A 23,644-nucleotide genomic window follows, 5' to 3' on the forward strand; every position below is an offset into this window, starting at 1 on the left:
ACAGGAATCACAGAGGTCCTACCCTAGTTAGTGCCTTGTTTCCTTTACGCACCCTGGGCCCTAGCTGTGGGTCGCATTAGGTCGGTCTGTCACCTGTAATCTTTTGCAGCTGTCGTTTGCTGCCCCGAATTGTCTGCTCCACTTCAACTTTAAAACTGAGTCACACACGCGCATGTTTGATTCGGTTGAAATTATTATTATTTTTTTTGCAGATTTATATAGCGTGAACTCGGCCTGAAGGTATTGGAGCACTTTATAGGAGCACCAGTTATTGTTACACAAGGATACATTCATTATTTAGTAGGCATGGGAGATTAAGTGATTTGCCCAGAATCACCGGATGTGGAGTCAACCCCATTCCCCAGCTCCAAAGTCGGCAGTCTAGCCGTGAGACCACATCCTCTCCCGTTTTATCCATTTGGTTGAAAACACGCACTAATTATTATACTGCGTCTTAGCTGCCTGGATCGATGAATGAAATCAGGCATCCCTTAATGGAAAGCAGCCTTGTTATTAACAGGCCTGTTGATTCCTGTCCATTAACACTTTTTTTTAAACTTTCTTTTTCATACCAGGCCCTTCTGAAATAAATCACAGGCTGCCAGCGTGAGTCCCTTGTTTACCTTTCTTTCATCGCAGAAGGCAAGCTGCGCTTCCCTAGCTAGCTAAGCTTTCTAAGGGCTGCCTCTTACATCAACAAGCATTTGCAATGCAATAGGTCTCGCAGTTACACGAGTTAAAGCTATTGGTATTGTAAATGACATTGCCAATAGGCATTGTTATTTGCAATGTCAATAGCTCAAACTCGCGTAAATGCGAGACCTAATGCATTGCAAATGCTTGTTTCCTGTGCGATCAAAAGTTTATATTTAGGAAGTGCTGCTGTATAAACCGGTTTCTCCTGACAGTTATAAGATTAACACCATTTTCTTTCACAGTTCCTACACAATATCTTTTGTTCTCTGAGGAGTTCGGAAAACCAAGGGGCTGACGGAGAGCTCCGGTTTTTTGAGATAATTTTGTTTGGCACCAGCAGGTTAAATGCATCATTTAGCCAGTTGGCATAATTTACTGAGCCCACGTTGGGATCTGATGAGACTACTGGTTGGGTTGAGCATAAGTGTGTTTTTAGAAGCTGGGGGTCTATACTTTTCCAAGCTTTTAGAAGAACCGGCTTAGTTTTCAAGGTACTAGAAGGAGGCTTGTTGTCGATTTGAATATTAAATATAATCGCATGATGATCAGACCAAACTAAAGGGAGAGTATTCTGTAAACGAATGGCTTGGGAGTTTGAAAAAAGGCAGTCTAAAGTGTGGCCGGCTTGGTGTGTAGCATTTAAAACTCGCTGTGATAAACCCACCGCTTCCAGGTCCGAAAGTAAAGCATTGGTGTTGTTATCAAGATGGTTTTCTAAGTGAAAATTGAAATCCCCCAAAATCGTGAAGGTGGGTTCGGCTGCTAATGGTTCTATCAAAGTGCTTGTCCCGGAGGGTAATAGAGTAGAATGCCCTTAAAGGTTTGAAAGGAGGTGAGCTGGATAGAAAAATATATAGCTTCACAGGTCACCGAGAGAATGTATTCAATTTTAGCAGTGAGATTGCTGTGAAAAATTATCGCTAGCCCACCACCTTTTTTGTTAACTCTCTCTTGTCTTAATGCTGTATAGCCCTCTGGGGTAGCATCAGTGAGATCCGGTCCTGATGAAGGATCTGTCCAAGTTTTGGTTATAAAAAGAACATCAAGTTTGTGATCAATTAACAGGTCCGCTATTTCGTGTTTATGTTTAACTAGAGAGTGCTGCGCTGATGTATCTACTGTCAAGGTGAGGGGAGTGTACTTTAAAGGCCTTCCGATTCAGTCGTAAAAAGGGTAAGTAATTACAATGGGGACAGGCTTTAAAAGGCCCACTGTTGGCATCTAACACCATACGTGAGCATCCATTAATAGGTGCTGGACGTAGATTTAAAAGTTCCGTGACTTTAGTAGTCTGCCCGTCCTGATGGGGGTAGGCAGCGTCTGTCCTCCGCCCCGTCCCCCTTGCCCCTGCCTAGCGGGGCCTGTGCCTTATTTTTTAGCTCCTGTCTTTTCTTTGTTGGCCCCTGACCCTGTGTTGCATCTGCAGCCGATGGTGGGGTGGTTTCCCCCGCATGACCCACAAGCATGCTTAAATCTGCATGTCGCTCCCCATTTACACTCGTCTTTGTTGAATTTCCAACAGGCTTAATTCGACATGTGTCCCGCCTGGTTTGTGTCTTTGAACTCCTTCCCTTGGTTTTCAAATTTCCCCTTACTCCCGAATTGACGAAAAGTGGTCTCTTTTGCACCAACCCCTTCTCTGGCCGCCACCATGTGCTTTAAGAAGCCTTCCATGTCCTGGCAATCCCATTCCATTATTGGCCAGACTTGCATTTTTTCCCCTAAACCCTCGTCATAGTGTAGCCATCCCTCACCTTGGTACTGCTGCTGCGCCTTGTGCACTTTCTGCTCATAAAGTCAGAGTGCCGCCGTGCTTTGGGGGAATTTTGCAATGAATACACATGCTAGTGTTCTGAAAGCCTTCAGCCAGTTCTCTATTGACCTCTCCACTGTAGGTTTTCGGGGGGCCCATCTGTCCTCGTCCTTTTTGTCTTGCACCGTCAGGTCTAACCCTGCCTGGCGCACCTCTAGCAGTGAGAAAATATCTATGAATTCTTTTCTCCAAATTCTCTCCTTAACGGTGAGGGGGATGAGGTTGGCCAGCCCTAACATTTTTGTTGTAGTTGGTGGGTCACTCGGGGAGGATCGTATATATTCGCTAGCCGGCTTCTCATTGTTGTCCTGTCTCTCAGTGGGTTTCTTTTGGTTGATCCAGCATGGCCCGTAGGTCCTCATCTAGGTCTGGTCCTGCGCCGTTGCTGCGTCATTTCTGTCCTTTCTTCTGGGTTGCTGGCCCTTCTTGGTTCTCCCTGAACCGTGCTGGGGGCTGTGTTTTTCTACCAGCTGCGCTTTTTCTGCTGGCCATCCTTGCTTTGCTCAGTCTCTTAGCCCAGGTTTGTATTCCGCAGTTGTTTGCCCAGTTCCTGGGACCCAATTCGCCCTCTTTTTATTGCCTGTTCAGTTTTGTGTTTTGAGTTTTTGCGGGCACCGGGCAATCTGGAAGTACTGGTGATCAAAAAACAGCTGTTTCCTTAGTTTTGCATGCAAAAGGAGACCAGTCGTCAGCTGTTCCTTTTGCCGTGCGCGTCCCTCCTGCATTAGTGATTAAGTCTACTCTGCCGAGATTCGAACCACAGTCATGCAGGCAACAGTTGAATCTCTACAGCTAGTGCATTAACTGACTGAGCTTTCTGGTACACTTGACCGGAGCCTCGAGGAAAAAGGGCGCGAAAACGGCTGCCACCTCGCTGCTCCCCTTTGTCGGCCCGGCGCGCCGCCTGCTCACCGTTCTTGGAGGGGATGCTGGTGTTGGCGAAAGCGCACCAACGCCCTCCTGTTTAACTGCCGCAGCCGGGCACTTTCCTCCGACCGGCGGGGTGTAGGCTAAATCCCGCTGCCCGTCGCTGCCGCTTCTCCACACCGGGTCCTTTTCTTCCATCCGGCGGGGTGGAGGCTGCTCACCACGCTGCTCTTCCAATGTCCCCTGCTGCTGCCCCTGGAGCCGGGATAACCTTGCTTTCCAGGCGGGGGTGGAGGCAGTCTCACCACACTGCTCCCGCCATCGTAGATTTGACTGGGGGCAGTTTCCTTTGTCCGGCGGGAGTGGAGGCTCTTCTTCACGCTGCTCCCGCCGTTGATAGATCAGGACTCGATCCGCGGGCTAGGCTCCTGAAGAAGAACACGGGGAAGTCGGGGATTATCGATCGCCATCGGTGAGTCCGCTTCCGTTCTTCTTCTCTTCTTCTTCGCTCACCAGGAGGAGGGTTTAATTGTGCCTTTTTGGACCGTAGGCCCTTCATTTAACCCCCTCCTTGCCTTAATTGCTCGCCCCCTGATTGTGGGGAGCCCTCCTTTGTTTGTGGGCCAATCCGGCCCCCCCCCCCCCCCCCGGCCTAGCCGGGATTTTAATTAGGGGGGCAGGGCAGGCTCCCGCCGCTGGCCGGCATTCTACCCGGGCCCCCATTGGGTTCGGTTCTGCCTTCCCTGGCCCGGGTCCAATCACGTCTCGTGACTACAAGACCCATGATGCCTGCACAGACTACAACTCCTATGCCGCTGTGTGCACATTAACCCTTCTAGTGCATCCCAAAACACGGCAAATAATATTGGCTGAAGGGGAGAGGGGGTGATGTATGTGCTGTTAATGGTAGGAATAATCAACTGTTCAAATAAAAAGCATGCATATTTGTCATGCGCCAAGCGGCGGCGCATTTAGTATTGTTTCTTCTGGTGCATATATTTTCCAGGGCTGTGTCTGGTAAATTAATTGTGTTTGACAAGTGCCCCCAGATAGAGCCGTGAATAAAAAAAAGAGCAAGTGCAGAGAGGGCGTGAGATAGTTGAGCGCCAAGAAAGAAACAAAGGCACGGTTAGCGGCCCAAATGGCTTTGAGCTTGGCAGGTCACTAATTCCACACAAAAAAAGGAGTTCTCTAAAAAACAGGTATAGAGTTAAACCGCCAGGAGATGGAACTTTGCATGTGCTCCTCTGCCTCCAACGGAAGTGAGGTATCGGCTGCCAGAACGAGTTGCGAGGCAGCAAATAAGGCCAACACAAGAGTGAACCAATTGCATGCAGTAGGCAGCAATAATATCGTTTTACTGATTTCAAAAGTTCTTGCAGACAGACAGCGCATGCGGGCTGGCTAGATTCGACCTAAAAAGGATACAAGCATCAAATTCTTCGTCTCTCTCTTCTGTTTAAGGCGTCTGCATCATCTAGTTACCTCATTGTTCATTTCCAGGGCTTCAATACTGACCCCAACATTCCTCCACATTTTTCTTTTACTTCTGCCTCTACAGTCACATATCCATCAGAACTAACACTTATATTTCCAAGGTTCAGAACCTTCTAGCCCTGTGAGCTGTTGAACTTTAGATCTGTTAGATCAAGGAGGCACGGCTGCCATCATACTCCTTGATCTTAGTGCTGCGTTCAACACAGTCGAACACTGAATTTTTATTGAAAGAATCAATAATGCAGGAGTTACTGGTAATGCCTTGAAATAGTTTATCTAATTTCTTTTATACATGACTTTTCAGGAGTTCGATAAATCTAGTTTTTAAGACACCTTCTCTCTGAAATATGGAGTGGCGCAGGGTTTGTCACTCAGCCCTACGCTTTTTATTTTGCACATGTGCCCACATGTGGAAATTGTGCTGTCTTTCAGGATATCGATAGTGTCATATTCTGACGACATTCAGTTGGTATTCTGTCTTGTTCCCGAACACAGGCCTCAGTCTACATATCTAGGGCTTTGCATGGAGAAGGTAGCTAGAGGGATGGCCAGCTGCTGCCTTAAGCTTAACGGGGATAAAACTGAAATCATGCTTCTAGGCAACAACCCGAATTTCCAGCCTACATGAGGCTGGCCTGAGTGCTTATGCACTGCCCCCACCCCAAAGACATCTATAAAATATTTGGGGGATGGCTTGATAAGTCCCTTTTAGTGGATGCCAAGGCAACATAGTTATCGGCCAGGGTGATTTGGCCAACTTAGAATGCAGCGATCAATTCTGCACCTGCTTCCTCTTCTATAGAGAAGTCAGTCATTTTTTCTCGTCTCGACTACAGGAGCTCACTTTACCCGAAAACGCCTAGATTTTTAACCAAGAGACTACAAGTCGTGCAGAACATGGCTGCCCACCTCCTATCAATAGTCTGAGACATCAATCAGCTCAGATGGCCCTGGTCACTCTTCATTGGCTTCCAGTAGACCAGTGGGTGAAGTTCAAGACTCTATGTACTACACACATAGCACTTCAGGCAAAAGGTCAGCTTTTATTACAATTGTTATTTTGACCTTACACCCGTGGTAGGACTCTAAGGTCAACCAAGGCTCAACTTGTGAGAGTTCCCCATATCCGGAGAATGACAAGTGGATGGCGCTCCTTTACACTGTTGCCAAACTGTGGAACTCTCTGCCTAATTCTGTAAGACTAATTGAGAATGATCTTTTTTTAGGAAGCACCTGAAAATGTGTTTTTTTGGTAGTAAGCCTTTCTGACTTTTGCTTTTGATGTTGCACATTGTCAGCCTGTGTTGCGGATGTTAGCTGGAATGAATTGGAGTAGCCGTGTGCTTTACAAATTCGCATAGAATAGACTACAACTTGTCCAACAGTACTGCAAAGATGACGGGTTCAATTGACATTGTTTTCACTGTCACAAAAAGTCAGAAGCAGCTATAACACTTGTTGTAAGCTGTTCATGCATCATTGCTCTTATCACCCATTCGGAAGAGGGCCAGATTTGTATATATAATTCACATAATTCCTCCTTTAATATCCACATCCAGGTTGGACAAATGAATATTGTGAAGCTTATGATTGAGAAGTAGTCAATACTACAAACAAAGATGTCCTCCTTTTGCTCTTGGTACAACCTGAACGGTTTTGTCAAGTTTCTGGTTACAGTCACTGATTACTTTCAATGCTGGAGCAAGGAGGAGAATGAGTTGATGTATAGGTGCCATTGCTTTGATGATTTATTACAACTCATACAGTTGAGCTCAGCCTCTCTACCTCTTAAGACTTTATACACTTAGTCCAAACTGTAACTTTTCAGTGGCTTTGGATTGTTTCAACGATTTTGCACATCATGTTAAATTGGGCCTTTCTTCTTCAAAGCAAACTCTGAACCTCAAAATAAATCTCTCACTTCCATATCAGACGCTGCCTTCTGAGACCTGTGTAAAAAAAACTCCCTGGAATTTGCATCAGGAGCTACCTTGGGTTTTAGTTTGCTATTGCTTGCTGTACCTCAAACTTGTGTTCAGTGATAGTAACCCTTTCCATTAATACGGCCAGGGTTGGTAAGTGGGAGTTTTTTCACCGAAACGTCTAATATGAAAATACAACGATCCTTCAAAGTTTAGCCAGATACCAGTCTACAGACTCATTGTCTGTGTCCACCGACTATGTAGTTCGGATCCTACAGAAAGACCATTAGGACTCAACAACGTTCCTGCCACTAATTTGGTGGATACCATTATTAATTGGGAAAGTCTCAGTCATGTACCGCAATCTTGTTCCTGCATCCTATGGCATTCTGTTTTGGTTTACTAGTGTGTCTGTTCTCAGCAGGGCCTAGGCCATTGGCATGGGGAAGCACCCTTCACGAGGATAGCGACTCAGAATTCTCTTTGTTTGTTTGCAAACAGCCATAAAAGCATACAAGACATGCAAAAATAGCAATGTAATACATACCACATCATAAAATTACTGTATTTTAAAAACAAACAAATAAGATTGATACAATCATCACTTTTGGAGTAAAAATTACCAATAGTCTCAATAAAAACAGACTAAACAAAATACAAAGCTGAAACAGAGTCCGATACCAATTCATCAGTCGCTGGGGCAGTGCATTATTCTAAAAACATCAACCTTCTAGAGCGAACTGCGGCTTTAAGAAGGATAGTGACTCTTGATATGGGCAGTGTAAATAGTATGCTCTCTCGGATAAAATGCTCCTGTGTTTGGTTGCTTAAACCTCACTCTGCAGATCCCAGAATCTAACCTATGCAAAAGAAGATGATACCCACCCAGCTGCCTCCTGTCTGTCGATCTTATTAGGCCAATGTACAATTATGGATATTCCTTCCTACGGTACTCACACTCAGACCATGCTACTCATTGTCAGCTGTTTTCTGTGCTGGGCGGATCCTTCAACGCTTTTCATGGGCCCTATAAAAGAGTACCAGAGTCTACCAGGATGCAGTGTACCCCAGTGTCCCTTGAGTATGTTGCAGATCGTCCTTCCAGAAAATCTGTATCACCAAATAAGACCACCAGATTTTGTGTGTGTGTGTGTGTGTGTGTGTGTGTGTGTGTGTGTGTGTGTGTGTGTGTGTGTGTGTGTGTGTGTGTGTGTGTGTGTGTGTGTGTGTGTGTGTGTGTGTGTGTGTGTGTGTGTGTGTGTGTGTGTGTGTGTGTGTGTGTGTGTGTGTGTGTGTGTGTGTGTGTGTGTGTGTGTGTGTGTGTGTGTGTGTGTGTGTGTGTGTGTGTTTGTTTGTTTGTTTCATGTTCCAAGTGCCTGTCCACACAAAGATAAACATGCATTTAAGGAGTAAGAGTATTAGACAGCATTGGCACATCTGCTTGTAGGCAGACTGTCTCTGGGAGATGCTGCATTGTATTTTGGGAGTATCTCGCCATAGTCTGACCCATTATTTGTCAAACATAGCAATTTCTGCGTCACGTTCCTATCGATGTTTTAAGGGTAGTTTGCGGCTCAGAGTGGAGTTTTAAAGAATTTGGTACGTTCTGGTAGAAGGTCCTTAGAGCTTGTGCAATTACGGACTAGCTTTTCGAAGGGCATGAGGGGGTCTAGATGCGACCATCTAATTAGGCGGGTTGCATGGCCAGTGTTACAGCTGAAAATATTGGAGGCAGTTTGCTTTGCAACCATGAAATTCCTCCTTAAATTGTTCCAATAACTTTATGACACTACCCTAAGTCGGTTAGGAGTTTACATTTTCACTTCAACCACTCTTGAGAAGAGGAGCCTTGCCAGAGTCAAATCTGGGTTGAGGGAGATGGGAGTACTGAGAGAAGGGAATGTGGTAAGCCATTTCCTGGAGGACAGCTGGTTCCAAATCTCAAGAAAAAATCTTGTTGGAGTGGCCAATCTCCGTCCTCTGTATCACGCCGTACAAATGCCATGTCTACTGCTGCTCCACATGTTTGTGAGTTTTATAGAGCGCATAGCTGCCCGCGGGCTTCCCAGCACTATGGAGCAGGAGTGAGCATGATCTGGGGCCCAGCCTGGGAATAGCCAGCTTTTCAGTTTCTTTCTGAAGGCCAACTCGTCCATGGTGAGTCTTATATCTGCGGGAATAGAGTTTCATAGTTTCAGCACTAAATGCGTAAATGATCTTCCTCTCCATCTGGATCTCCTAATCCTGGTGGTTTTAGCCACGTGTTCTGAGGAGGATCTTAGGGCTCTTTCTGGTGTATAAGGTGTAATCAGGATTCTTAGTAAGGTTGGTCCTTTTCCCTGTAAGGTCCTGTGTGCAATGCACAGCGTTTTAAACGTAATCCTGGCCAGCACTGGCAGCCAATGGAGCGATTTAAGAGCCTTTCGCGCTGATTCCTGTCTTGGTGTGTTTCTAAGTGAACTGGCTGCCGCATTTTGTACCACCTTTAATCTTTTCAGCACGTATTTAGGTGAACCCGGGAAGAGAGAGTTTCCGTAATCGAGACGCAAGACCACCAGCGCCTGGACCACGGTTCTTTGGGCCTCTTCTGGGATGAGGTCCATGAGTTTTTAGAGCATCCTCAGGATTCTGAATCAGGTGGCTGCTAGTTTCCTGGCTTGGGACTCCATTGTGATTTTGCAGTCTAACCACACTCCTAAGTTTTTTTATGGGGTTCTTATGCCCCGGGGGGTGTCCTAGTTTTTTTTGGCCAGTTCATCGTGATTTGCAGTGTTAACTTGTTGCCTAGGAACATCAGTTCTGTTTTGTCCCCGTTAAGTTTTACCCTGTTGCGTGTCATCCATCTGGCTACCTTTTCCATGCAGGGAGACACCGAGTTGTTTTTAGAGTTGGGGTCCTCTGTTACTGAGACTACCAGTTGGGTGTCATCTGCGTATGTTATGATAGACAACCCAAATTCCTGGACAATATTGGCCAGAGGTTGCATGTACAGGTTGAACAGTGTGGGGATAAGGGAGGAGCCCTGTGGCACCCCACACATGACCTTGAAGTTGTCCGAGAAGTGTCCGCCTTCTGTAATTTGGAAGGATCTGTCCTTCAGGAATGACACTGTCCACCTTAACGCTTGGCCTTGGATCCCTGCTCTTTCTAGCCTGAGAGAGAGAGAGTCTCGTGATCCACCATGTCGAACACTGCGCTCAGGTCGAGCAGCAGGATGTCGGCTTCACCCCTTGGTCAAGGATGCTCTTCAGCTTTTCTGTGACGAGGAGTAGGGCTGTTTCAGTGCTATGAGCTGATCTGAAGCCCACTTGGGTGTGATGAAGAATCTCATTCTCCTCTAAAAACTGGGACAGCGTGTGATTAAAATGTTTTTCAGCCATCTTTCCCAGAATGGGAAGGAGCGATATGGGACGGAAATTCCCTAGATCTTTTGGGACTAAATGGGGGGGAATGGGATCCAATGGGGACCCTGATTTTATGCCTTGTAAGATCTTGGTTGTATTATCTATATTCTTTTACGGAAAAGCCTTTAGTGTGTGTCTCGCTGTGGGCTCAGTGACTGGCTTATTTTCTTGAGTATCTGGGGTGTGCTCATTCTCTAGCATGGAATTATAAATGGTTTCGATCTTGTTTCTGAAAATCAAACTGCAAGTTTGTTACATCTCTCCTTAGAGGAGGTGGTTGAAGGGGCCTCCGGTGATATAAGTGTAACGGATTTCACCACCTTAAAAAGTTATCTTGAAGAGTTAGTGGCTGTCTCAATTTTTTCTTCGAAGTATCTGGCTTGAGTTATATTGATCTCTTTTTTGTAGTGTCACTTTAAAGTGATATCGTATGATTTCCTCCAGGTTCTTTCGTATTTTTTTAATGGTTCTTTTTAAGGAGGCAAGATGGCTATTAAACCGTGTTGGTTTCCTTCGTAGCTGGTTTGTTCCTATTCTCCCTTTATTGCCACAGTATTCTGCTGATTTTCTGAGCCAGCCGTCCCAGCTTGAGTTAGCGCTCTCTTCCTCCCCAGATAGCTCAGATATCTCAAGAATACCTTTTTTTTAGGGATTCTCTCAGTTTTCCTGGGATGGTTCTCGTCCAGTTCCTGCCCAGGTTGGACTTAGTGTGTCCTGTTTTCTGAGGGTGTGTGTTGGTCAGTGTAAATGGGATGTAGGATTGATCTGACCAGGGCACTGGTGTGGGAGTGGCTGTTATTAATTTAGGGTCATTAGTGAATATTGCGTCTAAAATTTGCCCTTTTTCATATGTTGCTACTTGCACCTTTTGGCTCAACTGCATGGCGTCAATATCTTGGATAAATCTGAGGTTGGTAGGGTCGTTCTTTTTATCTAGGTGGATGATAAAGTTGCCTAAAACTAGGTAACTTATTTACACCATCTTTAATTCCAATGTGGTATTGTTCTTTGGATCTTGCCTTTCGATAAGACCTTTTATGGACTATGCCTAAAACTTACAGTGGGCTTAGAGCCGGCCCATTGCTTACCTTTGATTGCCTTTGTTGCTCTCATTTGCTTCCTTCTTATTCAATAACCTTCCTTCCTCTTCTTGTGTTTGTCCTTTCCCTGGAGCATAGCTTCTTTACCATCCTTATGATTGGACTACCTGCATCTTTTTTTTTTTTAACAGATTTTATTGTGTCAATTATCAAATACAATGCAGAACTCTGTAACCCAGAAGACTTCTGCCACAATATATAATGCCGAATAATGACATTGACGTTTAGATTATATACTTTTAGAAAAATCAAAAGAACATAAACAATAGAACCCCCCTCCCATTGCACTATTTCTCCACTATGTCTGAAAAGCCACTCCAACGCCTGCACCAACAAATTAAGGTGATCGCCATGTCCTTGGTCCCTCACACCTAGGCCAGGATGACTATCCCAAAGTCGAGACATCCAATGGGGCACTGGCTCTAGGTAGAGACCCAGATAGTCCGCCCATCACTTCCAAATCTTTGGATGTTTTTGCGGGCACCCCCTGGCTTCAAATATTGGAATGTCCAACCCTATACAGAAGTCAAGACCATTCTTCCATGCTGATAGAGAGGGTGGGACCACTGCTTTCCACAGCCTAGCAATATCCCTTTTAGCCAATGTAAGCCCTAATAACATTAGATGCCTCTTAAGGACTACCTGCATCTTTTGACGGGTCCCATTCAGGGGACTTCTTTTTTTCTTTTTCATGGAGCACTCCATGAAAGTGCATGTGTTTCTTTGTGCTCGCCCTTGTGTGATACCCTCCTTGTTGTTCCATTCTTCCCCACTCCTTGCACCTCCATTGCTTCTGCTACTTACTGTAGCCCTCATGTGCTGCTTCGTCCACCCCACGAGCTCTATGCTTGATCCCTCCTCCCCCATCCATTCATTGCCTCCACCAACCCAGCATTTTAAATAAAAATATATATATTTCTCCTTCCCTCTGCCTCAAACTCATCAGTTGCTCCCCCCTACCTGCTCCCTGTTGGTTCCCTCCCACCTGCTCCTTCACCACTCCACAACCCTTCGCTGTTTGCTTTGCAAAAATGAAATTCCTCTTCAAATTGTTCAATGGACTATTTTTTTTAAATCTGTTTTGTTCTAATTGTTTGAAAGGCCCGGCTGCTGCTTATTGCTGCGAGACTGCTCTGTTTTTAAAACAAACTAAAAAAACACTTTTGTGCAAGGACTTTTTATAACATTTTATTTACCACTACAAGTGGCATCATGCCATCTTGTAACTGCAAATAAATAATAAAATAGCAGCCACGCATGCATATGGAATAATGTAGTATGAATCATATTTAAGCAGTAGCGTCATGGCACCTTTGTTTCTCTGATGCAGAATAGCATTGGCAAAAAGCATTGGTAAACCCAATATATCAAAAAAATGTAATCTATTGCCTTTGGCCAGCCTTCTTTCGGGTTTAGCTGCAGAAAGTCGTATTTCACTGCCAGTGCGTTTGTGATCAATACCGAAAACATACACGGAGAGGGGCTTTGGGTCATTCCCTTTCAGCCATTTGTTTGGGTCAGCAACCTTTAGCCATTGCTGTTAAAGTTTCGTGCACATTTTGGATCAGGCCAGAGAAGTTTTTCAGTCTTAACATTAGTAACTTTTTAGGTTTGTTAGTCTGCTTAAAGTATGCCTCCCATTACAGTATATGTACGGTGAATCGAAGCCTCCATACACTGCAGTGGAGGTGCATTCGTGATTCTAACATCGTTGATGTTGCACCAAGGGTGACTTAGCACCTGAATGTGGGGTTTTTTCTGATACTACAATGCTGCTTACTTTGTACCAAGCCTAATTTTGCACCGAAAAGTGATTTTGCACCTAAATGGCATTTCTGAACATTTTCCTCGCTCTTTCTAATGATGCACAGTGGTTGATTTTGCCTCTCAGTGAACCAAATGCAATGTCACAATGGTGCACGCAATTTACACATATTGTGGCATCTTACTACCCCATTTTCCCTCTGTACTGAGTAATGTTGCATGTGAATATGATACCACAATTCTTCTGATTTTGCCCCACTTAAGATGCGAGTATGCACGTAAAGTGTTTTCAATCAAAGATCATTCTGAGCAGAAAATCACCTTTTCTAAGTCCATTGAGCTGCCGCCTACCTACCACATCAAAGAGGTCTTTCGTGTAGGTCTACAGTGTGCAACACAACTGTTGCATCTGTCCTCCTCTGTGACCTTGATGCTGTTGCACTCATAGAAACGTGGTTCTGCTCATCCGCAATCCATTATTCTACCACTAATATACAACACCTTCCATCAATACAACAGACAAAATGGTGCTGGTTGTCTATATTCACAAATGTGAACTCATTAAACTCCACTTTATTCCAGTGCATCACTATGGTGATTACAAACATGATACCTAAACCACAGCCTGAACATCTTATTCCGAAATCATGGCAGCAAAAATGTTTATTGATGTGTTCTTTGATTATAGCACTCATTAACTGATACGGTGGATAAAATCGAAGGCCCCCACACAACTCTCCTCTACAGTTTCTCATTGAATAGTGCACCTTCCACACACATAATAAGGGCTCTACCATGGACTGCATTTCATAAAGAAATGCCACATGCAAATCTCTAGTTCTATGAAATTGGATTGATCAGATCACTTCTTCATTCCTTTGAAATACTGACTTTAATGAATCACCCCAAGCTAAACCAAAGATCAAAATGGTAAAGTCTAGTAACCTCAAACACATTGACAAAGCGCGTTGGCCAAGCCAGCAGGTGTGACGTAATACAAAGGCATGCAAACATAGGCATACATGAATGTTATCCAACTGCTTCAGCAGTATTAATGTGCAGCCTATCCGTTTCTGTGTATTTGATGTCTCTGTCTTGTTTTTTAATTCCCTAAGGTTGCAATGCTGCTGTTTGACAATCCCCAAGCATGTGATTCTGGTGCCTTCTAGTACTGCAAGAACGAAAAAGGAAGAAAAGAGCACAAACAAAGCAAGTACAGAAAAAGGTAGGTTACACATTAAACGGTACAAATAGTCTGTTTCCAATTGTGCGTGCCTGGTTTTGACTGCAGTGCACATAAAGTCAGGCATATTGCCTTGGCCAGTGCTTATTCGTCTGTGGTCAACACCAACATAAGCTATCAATTTGTAATGTTTGTACATTGTGAGCGCTCCAAAACAGATCAAGTTAGAAAAATTTGCTATTTATATTCTCACATTATAGCCATTAGGGGAGTATGCACGTTAGATCTGTCGGTCTTAGGGTGGTCGTCCCTCAAACGTTACCTTCCTCCTACATTTTTTGCTGATTTAATTTTTGCTGGCCTTAGGACTTGTAGTTGAGTGGCTTGTTGTCAAGGTTATTTCTTCAGTAGCCCATCTACTCCTCATGATGACCTGTAGAGCAGACTTGGGAACTCTTTAACGTCTCGGGGATCTTGGCCATGCAGTGGGCTGACTTCCAGTAAGGGTAAGGACAGCAAAAGCATAGCATCAGAGCAAACCAACAGAATGCCATCAGGGCGTTTAGGCTTAGTCCTACCCGAGAGGAACTGGGAAGCACAGCAGCTTCATGCTATGGAGTTCCCCTTCAGCAGCTGCATTCACCCAAGTCGTGAGTCCAAATTAAATGAGCTGCAGGGCAGCTCCAGCTATGTGCCCAAAGCTAGGCGGTCGAGCAGATGTCCCACTGCCAGGCTGTGTCCAGTTCATCTCACTAGTGTAGAGGGCAGCCACCACACAGGCTGAGGCAAAGTCTGGGAGAGCACCCTTCTCAGAATTCTTCACTCCGCATTGGAGGGAAAGTCAGGCATGAGGTGTCCTCAATGAGCACCGCTCATCCCGCAACCTCCAGTCTTAAGCCAATTAAATGTTGCCAAACATTTACTTGTGACCCTGAGGATAGGTATACTGGTTATGTCTATGAAGTTTTTTACCTTCCACACTCAGGCCAATTAGACCAGTAGATAGTTTACCTCGGTGACACTTGCACCTCAAAAAGTGTAATTTGCTACCACCAGCCAGGGCTTGATTTAAGGGGGTGTCCAGATGGGCTACCATTTTGAGACTATGGATGGGGAACCAATTGTCCCACATCAGGGTATACCAAAACCTGCAGTTTGGGGGTTGTCTAGGGATAAAGAACAAAAAAATAATATGTGAAACTTTAAGTACTTAGGTGAAATAGACATGGCACACTTGCACAACGTGTCAGAGACTTTCGTCTTCACATAGCTCTTCACACGCCATGGTGGGGCCCAGCTATTTCCGAGGTATTGCAGCAGGATTTAAATATTAGATGGCACTGCTTTTTTGTGATCCCTTAATGCAAAATATTTTAGAAAAAAAGAATGTAATGCCATGAATGTATTTCTTGGCTCTACTTTTATATAGATGCCAGGCTTTCGCTGCATTTCTTGATATACTTATATGCGTAACAATGCGCTATGTAGCACTATATGCTATTGTTTTGAAAGATACTATATCACATGTGCGTAATCAGTTGTGCAAACCATGCCCAACAACTATTTACCCTGGAAGTAATGCATTTTCATTTTTTTGTTTTCTTCTTGTATCCTCTCTTTGTTTGTGAAGATTATTCCACTGGAACTGTTTCTGAAAATGGCAGTTTCAAGTAAGTTGGCCACGTACCGTTTGCCCCCACTACCAACCATTGGAGAAATCATAAAATTATTTAATCTCCGAGCACAGAAGCAGCTATCACAAAATTTTCTGCTGGATTTGAGACTTACAGGTTAGTGATTTGAACGTTTACTTGCCAAACCTGTGTTGCCTGTTGGTTGTTTTGAACGATAAGGATTGTAACAAGAGCTATGTAATGTCTTGCTTGGCTCTGTGTATCCAAATACAGAGTAAGGTTTTGTGTGGTATACTCATTGCGATTATTGGATGCTTAAGCAGCGTAGTCATCTCAAAAAGCCAACCATAATATTTTCTTTGTGGCCGCAACAATCAATTAGCTAGTTTTTGGGTTCCATCTCTATTTCATATTTTTTGTTGGCTCAAATTATTTCACTAAGCCAAATTCAGTCACTTGCAGGTCCTTTATGATCTATAACAAATGCAATGAAGCAAACCATGTTTTTTCAGTGCTGCACCCTTTGCCCTCACCCAAATCAGATTATGCATCGGTTTTCTTATTCTATAATAATCTAAAATTCGTTCTTTTATCAACACAGTGAGCAATTTCAATATTCATGTTGCATTTCGATCACATATCGTACACATCACCTACTACTTCCTGCACTCTTAAATGCCTTTGTGAATCGGCGCGTAAGCCCACAGCAGAAAGAAGACCTCGCTTGAGCCTCCTAGATTCTCCTAATAGAAGTGTGTGAACAGCCACAGCAACAGTAGATTTGAATAGTGTAACACATTCTACATAAAGCCATTGCCCCTTCTAAGAATACTGTGACCCAAAACTTGGAAATCCTTATTTCTTAAAGTGAGAAAAATGTACTTGCTGTCATTTGCGTAGTGAATAACATTCAAAAATGGTTAATGAGTGCAAGTAAGCTCAGTGTTCATGCTACCTAAAACAATACATTGTTCTACAAACTAGCATGTACCCTTTTCTTGGCTTCAAATTTTATTTTGATCATTACAGAACCTTTCATTTCATCTAAGGGAAGAACAAGATATTCATTTGTTATGGAACTCTCATATTACAGTAAAAACATTTGGAAGACCTGCATCTAATTCAGAATTCTACTGAAAGACTAAAACAACGATTGGCAGAGTTAGTAGGTCTGGCATTGGCTGCCGACGGTTGGCTTTGCCAATGTGAACAGTGTTTAGAAAACTGTGGAAGGCAACTACTTTTTGTGTGTACGTACACATTGTGGAAGGGAAGAATGCACTCACTCACAGAAGCCATGTCCCTCATCACTCATTAGGTTCAGCCCCACACTGTCTTCTGCACATTCCTTAAACCAGTCAGTGATACAACATTTACTGTGGCTGCACTAAAAACGTGGAACATAATTCTGCAGGTCCTGCTACCCTCAGAGCAAAACCTTATGAACTTCAAAAGACTCAAACCATCTCTCTTTAATCAGTCGCTTCTTTGCTTTTGTGATTGTATTTTAGATACTCCATTGGTTCTAGTTGATTTTTTATAAGTGTTTAAATTATGTTTAGTACTGACAGTGTCTGGAAACATTGCAGATAGGTGGTAAATCAATAATAAACAAAGGATAACAAATTAGCCCTCTCTGTGCTGGCAGCGATCTCTGCCAAATTGGCATTTGTCCCTAAATGAAAGATTTGCATAATCTCATGAACACATCACACTTGTTCCCCGCTGATCCCAAACTGTTCAGGGCACTATCAATGCCATATCTCACTTTTATCAGCCAACCAGACCCTTTCCTACACCCTATTCAGTTTTCCTATGACCTGGCTCTGCCCAGTATGGGAGAGGACTGAAATACTGGGAAAGCTGAGCCATCCTTCCTCTGTCTGAATTCTTTTGGAATGCAGTTTCTTCCCTCAGTGTACACAACAGTTTGTGAGTCCACTCTGAGTCTGACATGAGGTGAATGAGGGAGTGCATCCAAAGTGAAAGGCCACACATTGTTTAGAGTGGCTGTGCTCCAGGCTATTCCAAACTTACTACTGGGAGACAGCTAATTAGAGTCGAGAGGCCCATGCATTTTTGCCCATACCCCTCTAAGGAGGGAACCCTACTAGCCCTAATTGACTTATGCGATGTGAATTGTGGCCTTTTGAGAACACAGCACATTACTGCTCAGAATGATAGTACTCAGTTAAGTAGTTTTCTAAGTAGACCTTAAAACTGCATTCCGCTGTTGCTGGAGCTCTAATGCAAAAACAACAGTTGATGGACAGAATACAGAACAATGTCATACATTCACCCCAGTACAGAGATCTGGGCCTAAATCCATCGTTTTTTTGCTCACCATGCCATTCCAGTTTGAACCCAGCCATATGCAAATCAGTCTTGACCCTGTGCCTCATGGGAACAGTCCAGCCCGAACTGCCAAGCCAGGTCCTCCCTGGACTGGAAACAAGCATCCTAGGACCGGTTTCGGGGTTTCACCCCTCTTCAGCCAGGATAGCTTGATTCCAGTGGCACGGAGAGCACGGGAATCACGTCTGAGCATACCCATCCCTCTCGGGGTGACAAATGCAAAAACAACAGTTGATGGACAGAATGCAGAACAATGTCATACATTCACCCCAGTACAGAGATCTGGGCCTAAATCCATCGTTTTTCTGCTCACCATGCCGTTCCAGTTTGAACCCAGCCATATGCAAATCAGTCTTGACCCTGTGCCTCATGGGAACAGTCCAGCCCGAACTGCCAAGCCAGGTCCTCCCTGGACTGGAAACAAGCATCCTAGGTCTGGTTTCGGGGTTTTACCCCTCTTCAGCCAGGATAGCTTGATTCCAGTGGCATGGAGAGCACGGGACTCGCGTCTGAGCATACCTGTCCCACTCGGGGTGACAAATGCAAAAACAACAGTTGATGGACAGAATACAGAACAATGTCATACATTCACCCCAGTACAGAGATCTGGGCCTAAATCCATCGTTTTTTTGCTCACCATGCCATTCCAGTTTGAACCCAGCCATATGCAAATCAGTCTTGACCCTGTGCCTCATGTTGCTGGAGCTCTGTCTAAGGAACTGTGTAGATGACTGGTGGCCTGGGGGATATACTTCTTCTCCTTGTCACCCAGTTTCTGCCTGCCACAGTACCTTGGCTTTCCTTCCTACCTTCCTCTTTTTTACTTCAGGTTGCCGAACACCATATTTTCCGTATCCCATGTCTGAAAACAGTGGATGAGGTCTGTCCTGCTGGACGTCTGGAAAAGTGATTGAGCCATGATGATACACTCCATCCTGACTGCAGGAGCATTTGAAATGTTTAAGAAATGTGCTGCTTTGGTTGGCTCTCACTTCCAGACAGTGTCCAAAAATAGAATACATTTTACTACCATCCAGCCAGTAGTTCCATTTTTTGGGACTTTATAATGATGCTGCACACCAACCAAGTGAGATGCATGCGAGGTGGAAGACTCTGTGATTGTTGTTACCCTCCACTCAAAACTAGGTCATGATTCTGGAGAAACCTTGTTGCAATGGCCTTCTCTGTAAGAAAATGAGCTTTTACTACTTGGTATAAGAAGAGGAGAAAGTCCATGACCAAGAACCTAAAGAGCAAGTTCCAGTTGAGTGGTGACTGCATGAAGGACATCTTTAGGGAGTGAGCCTCCCAGGAACACTGAAAAACCTAGCTTCACAAGACCCACCAAGGAGGCATCTTTTTGATCAAAGGTTGAAGACTCCCATAAAACATTTGAAAACTGAGAGTGTGGTGTGACAATATCATCCCCTCCCTTACCGGCACCATACATGGTCCTATGGGATACTATATCTTCCCATTCCCACCCACAGACAAACACAGTATTTTCCAAGTTGGTCCCAGGCCCTGAGTTGTGTCCCATCGGCTGCAGCCTGGTACTTTGATTCTAGAACTTGTGACATTTTAGCCCTTTCCAGTTCAGTTCTAGGATTATGGTTCTTTGAGGTTGTTCTGAACTTCAACCATATTTCTGCATTTCTCATTCAGAGCTGGTGAGCTCATAGGCTGGATGGGCTGCCCCCACTTCTGTGGATGCATTTGCAAACTGAACTTTTGACTGCAGAATGACATTTGCAAAATATGTGCCCCTGGAGTTTGGTAGCTTTGGATGCGTGTATGTGAGTGCCAGTCCCATTCTAGCACCATCTCCCTGTCTCCATTGATTCTAGACGATTTTAATTTGAGTGGATACCAGTTGTTAGTTGAGTGGTGAGCCTTTAGGTCACCATTATTTTATTTAACTGTTTTTGCTGAAAACTCATCAACTGAAACTTGGACCCACTTAGTATTCTACTGAGAGCAAATGTATCACAACAAATTGATACATTTGTTTTTGTTTTGTTTTTTTTAGTTTTGTTTACTGATTTTATCAAACAGTTCCCAGTAATGGTACAGAGCATTAACGCAGACAGACATCAGACACCACATTATCCTTACAACAGAGCAATTGAATATCAATGCAACAAGGTTCAAAACATAGTGTAACAACTCAATACTGTTTGGCGAGCCTCGAGTCGCAATTGATACATTATTGGTTTCCATCTTGCAACTCTGTGCTTTGACTGGCTAAGATAAATAAAGTCTGTTGGAAACCGTGAGTTAACGGTGTGGCTAAGCAAGATGGTACTTTTGCCAAGCTCCGGTTGGCCACTCTGAAAATGCTACATCATCCTGCACCGAGAAAGCACTACTCCCACCAGTGAAGCAGAGAACAGTTCTATGTAGCACGATGACCCATATGAGAGCAACACCATGCACAAAAACAGTGACAGAAGACAAACTCCAGCAGGGAAGATGGCACAGTGTTGGACCAGGGGCTAGACCGATCAGCACACCCCAGCAGCATCTATGGTGACCTCCCGACTTTGTGGCTAGAGCACAAGTACCTACATGCGTTAAGCCTTGAAGAAGCCCCCGGTTTGCACGCCACCAAGAAGTGAAACACTTGTTGGCTACTTTCATTTATTATCAGAGGCGAATTACAGCTGAACTTGACTTGTCACCAAGAAGAAACATGACAAAACATGATGTTGTAACACAAAAAGGCTACATTTGATTTATTATTGAGAAAAATCACTGGAGTATTTGACTGATAACTAAAGAGATGTATGATAATCGATACTTGATGTTACAACTGAACAACTACAGACTGTGTCCATTAGGACAACACAAAAAGCGCAATAACTTTGGAAAACAAACACTCTAGGGAGCACACCCAGGTCTCATTGATTCAGCTGTGGGAGAAATGGGAAGACAATCTTCAGAGGGCCCTCAACAACAAAGAGTGGAACCATCAGTTTCTGCAACAGTATCACAAAATATTAGATTTAAACTTTTCAATTATTTTAAATACACCAGACATAATTCACTACCAGTAAAATAAATTAATACTTACAAGGAGCAGACACGGAGCAGACTTACAGCACATGCTTTGGTCATGTCCCTCCTTCACGCGGTATTGGGCAGAAATCTGCACACTTCTTAGTCGGGTTACGTGCAACAATGTTGAATAGTTGAGATGCCATAGCCTCAGGGCAGTTTAGGCGAACTAACAGAACTAAACTCACAGCCTGTGTTCTAGATCTAGTTCTGCTACTTACTGAGAAGCAGGTGACCTGACATTGGAAAGCAAACACACCTCCCCAGGTCCCCAAATGGCGTTTAACAGTTGAGGTATGGGCGGAGGCTGGAAACAGAGCATTGTGGCAGGAGGAAGTGAGAGGATAGGGGAATAGCCTCCTTTTACACGATTATGAGATACACTATTGGTAACCTTCCAGAACACTGCCAGGGATGATACTAGGCAAGGCATCTGGTCTGATGGTGAAAGTGTTGCCACCATCACTAATGCATCGTACCCCCCTTCTTAAACGCGTAGTTAGCTTGCGCTGCTGGGTCGTCACTGAGTTACCCCCACAGGTTGGTCGGTTGTATGCCCCTACTTCGACCCACCTGTATTCCTTCTAAGCACTGTTCATAGCATTGTAGCCACAGCATTCGCCTGAGAGCAGATGCCCTTTGTAGCGAATGTCAAGAACTATTTGCTCTTCAGGGCAGGCAACTTGTACTACCCCCAGATTTAACATGAACTGTGCACTCAGTAAGGTACAACTACCCTCGCCCAAAATTTTATTACAGTATTTACATGTTTGTCTTTTAACGGTTCTAAGCCTCTACTCAGTTCTGTCACATGGCCTTGAAGGCTGGATGTCAAATTTTGTCTACAACCCAATAAGTATTTGTAGACGTCATGGCACACCACGCTTTCACCCTCTGTGGCTGTATAACCTTGTTAAGATGAAAAGAACTTATACATTGCTTTTTTCTGTAAAACAAAACTAATGACGGAAAGACTAATAAAAATATTGAAAGCGTATAGGTCCATTGTTCGGGCAGCCTGCTTCAATGATGCACAATATAGGTTAACATGGATAGCAGTAGGAGTCACATTCTTAGTCTGAGAAGATGCATAATAAAATATGGCATCCTAGATGGGCAGAAGGTGTGCATAACAAATATTCGCTTATTTTCTGATAAGAAAAAAATCTTTGGTACCCTGCTAGGACAGACAGCACCCTTGTCAACACTGAGCTGATTTGACCTGGAGACATAAATTGTGTATTTAATGGTGAACTGGACAGATAGCCCCTAAAGCCACCACTGAAACAGGTATAGTAAGAGCATTAACTGAAATATGGCTGTAATAGAGAAGCATATTCGTTCTAAACAGTGGCACATATAGGAGATTAGATAACTTACTTAATGGAAGAGAACAGCAACTGAGATACAGTGCAAGGCCTAGAGCTAAAATACCCACATCGAAGTGTTAGACCTGCACCATGACAGATGTGGCCTTTCTCGCCCAGTTGTGGGAAATCATCAATAATTGGTTTGGAAACAACTGCGGAAGTACCAATAGTAGAAGAACAGAATGGGAAATGCTGAAGGTGGTGCTTCGTGGAGAATGTATGTCCGAAGTATATGGTATAAACATGCAACAACAAAACAATTAAAGTGGGACACGAAAAAGCTATGACCATCTTGGAAAGGAAAGTCTTGCATCACCCTGATCGAATGTCTGACATGGTAGCAACTAAAAAGAAAATGACTGACACTTGGTACTCCTTAAGCAGATTCAGATACTCATCCCTAGAGGTGCCACTTAAAGCTCGAGTTAGGCTCAAGGCAGATGCCAGGTTCTGACTCAGCTCAAGGTCCTCTTGGAACCACAAGCCCAAAATGAGCTGAGCATTTATGTGGCTTCTGCCTGCCACCCTCACTCCACCATCATGAACAAAGAGTTAAAAACAAAGCATTAACATTTGAGGTAAAAAGTAGAGAATAGAGAAATAGACACCCATTTAGTGGCTGATTTGTACAAAGTGAAACCAGAAAACTTGGATTAATTCCGGCTTCCAAACTTAAACAAGCTTGGTGATCGTAATCAAATGTTTTATTTAACCAATTCTCCTTTTTTTTATTATCTGATATGAAAGCAACTTCAAATGACGTGCAATATGAATACTAGCTGTATAAACGTATTTTGTTTGAGTTACTAGACTATGATATTGCTCTATCTATAAAACTATGGGCTACATACAGGATGCACATGACAACTGATCTTGCCTCTTTGTTCACTAATGGCACTGTTGACAGGGCGACGCTGGGGCATTGATGCTCCTGGATTCCCCAATATCTAAAATGAGCTTAAAATGCTACACTGGAAATGCA

At 44.0% G+C, this 23,644-nt stretch overlaps 1 protein-coding gene across 1 annotated transcript in view; it reads left to right on the forward strand.

The window, feature by feature from the left end:
* Positions 1-23,644, forward strand: part of TFB1M (transcription factor B1, mitochondrial) — a 437,604-nt gene that overhangs the window by 53,343 nt on the left and 360,617 nt on the right. Inside the window, exons 2-3 of the mRNA XM_085611532.1 lie at positions 14,179-14,288; positions 15,877-16,036. Coding sequence (XP_085467658.1) covers positions 15,904-16,036 — 133 coding nt within the window. The 5' untranslated portion in view covers positions 14,179-14,288; positions 15,877-15,903. The remainder of the gene's footprint in view (positions 1-14,178; positions 14,289-15,876; positions 16,037-23,644) is intronic.

Source organism: Triturus cristatus, chromosome 6 (genome assembly GCF_964204655.1).
Source record: "Triturus cristatus chromosome 6, aTriCri1.1, whole genome shotgun sequence".
NCBI lineage: Eukaryota > Metazoa > Chordata > Amphibia > Caudata > Salamandridae > Triturus > Triturus cristatus.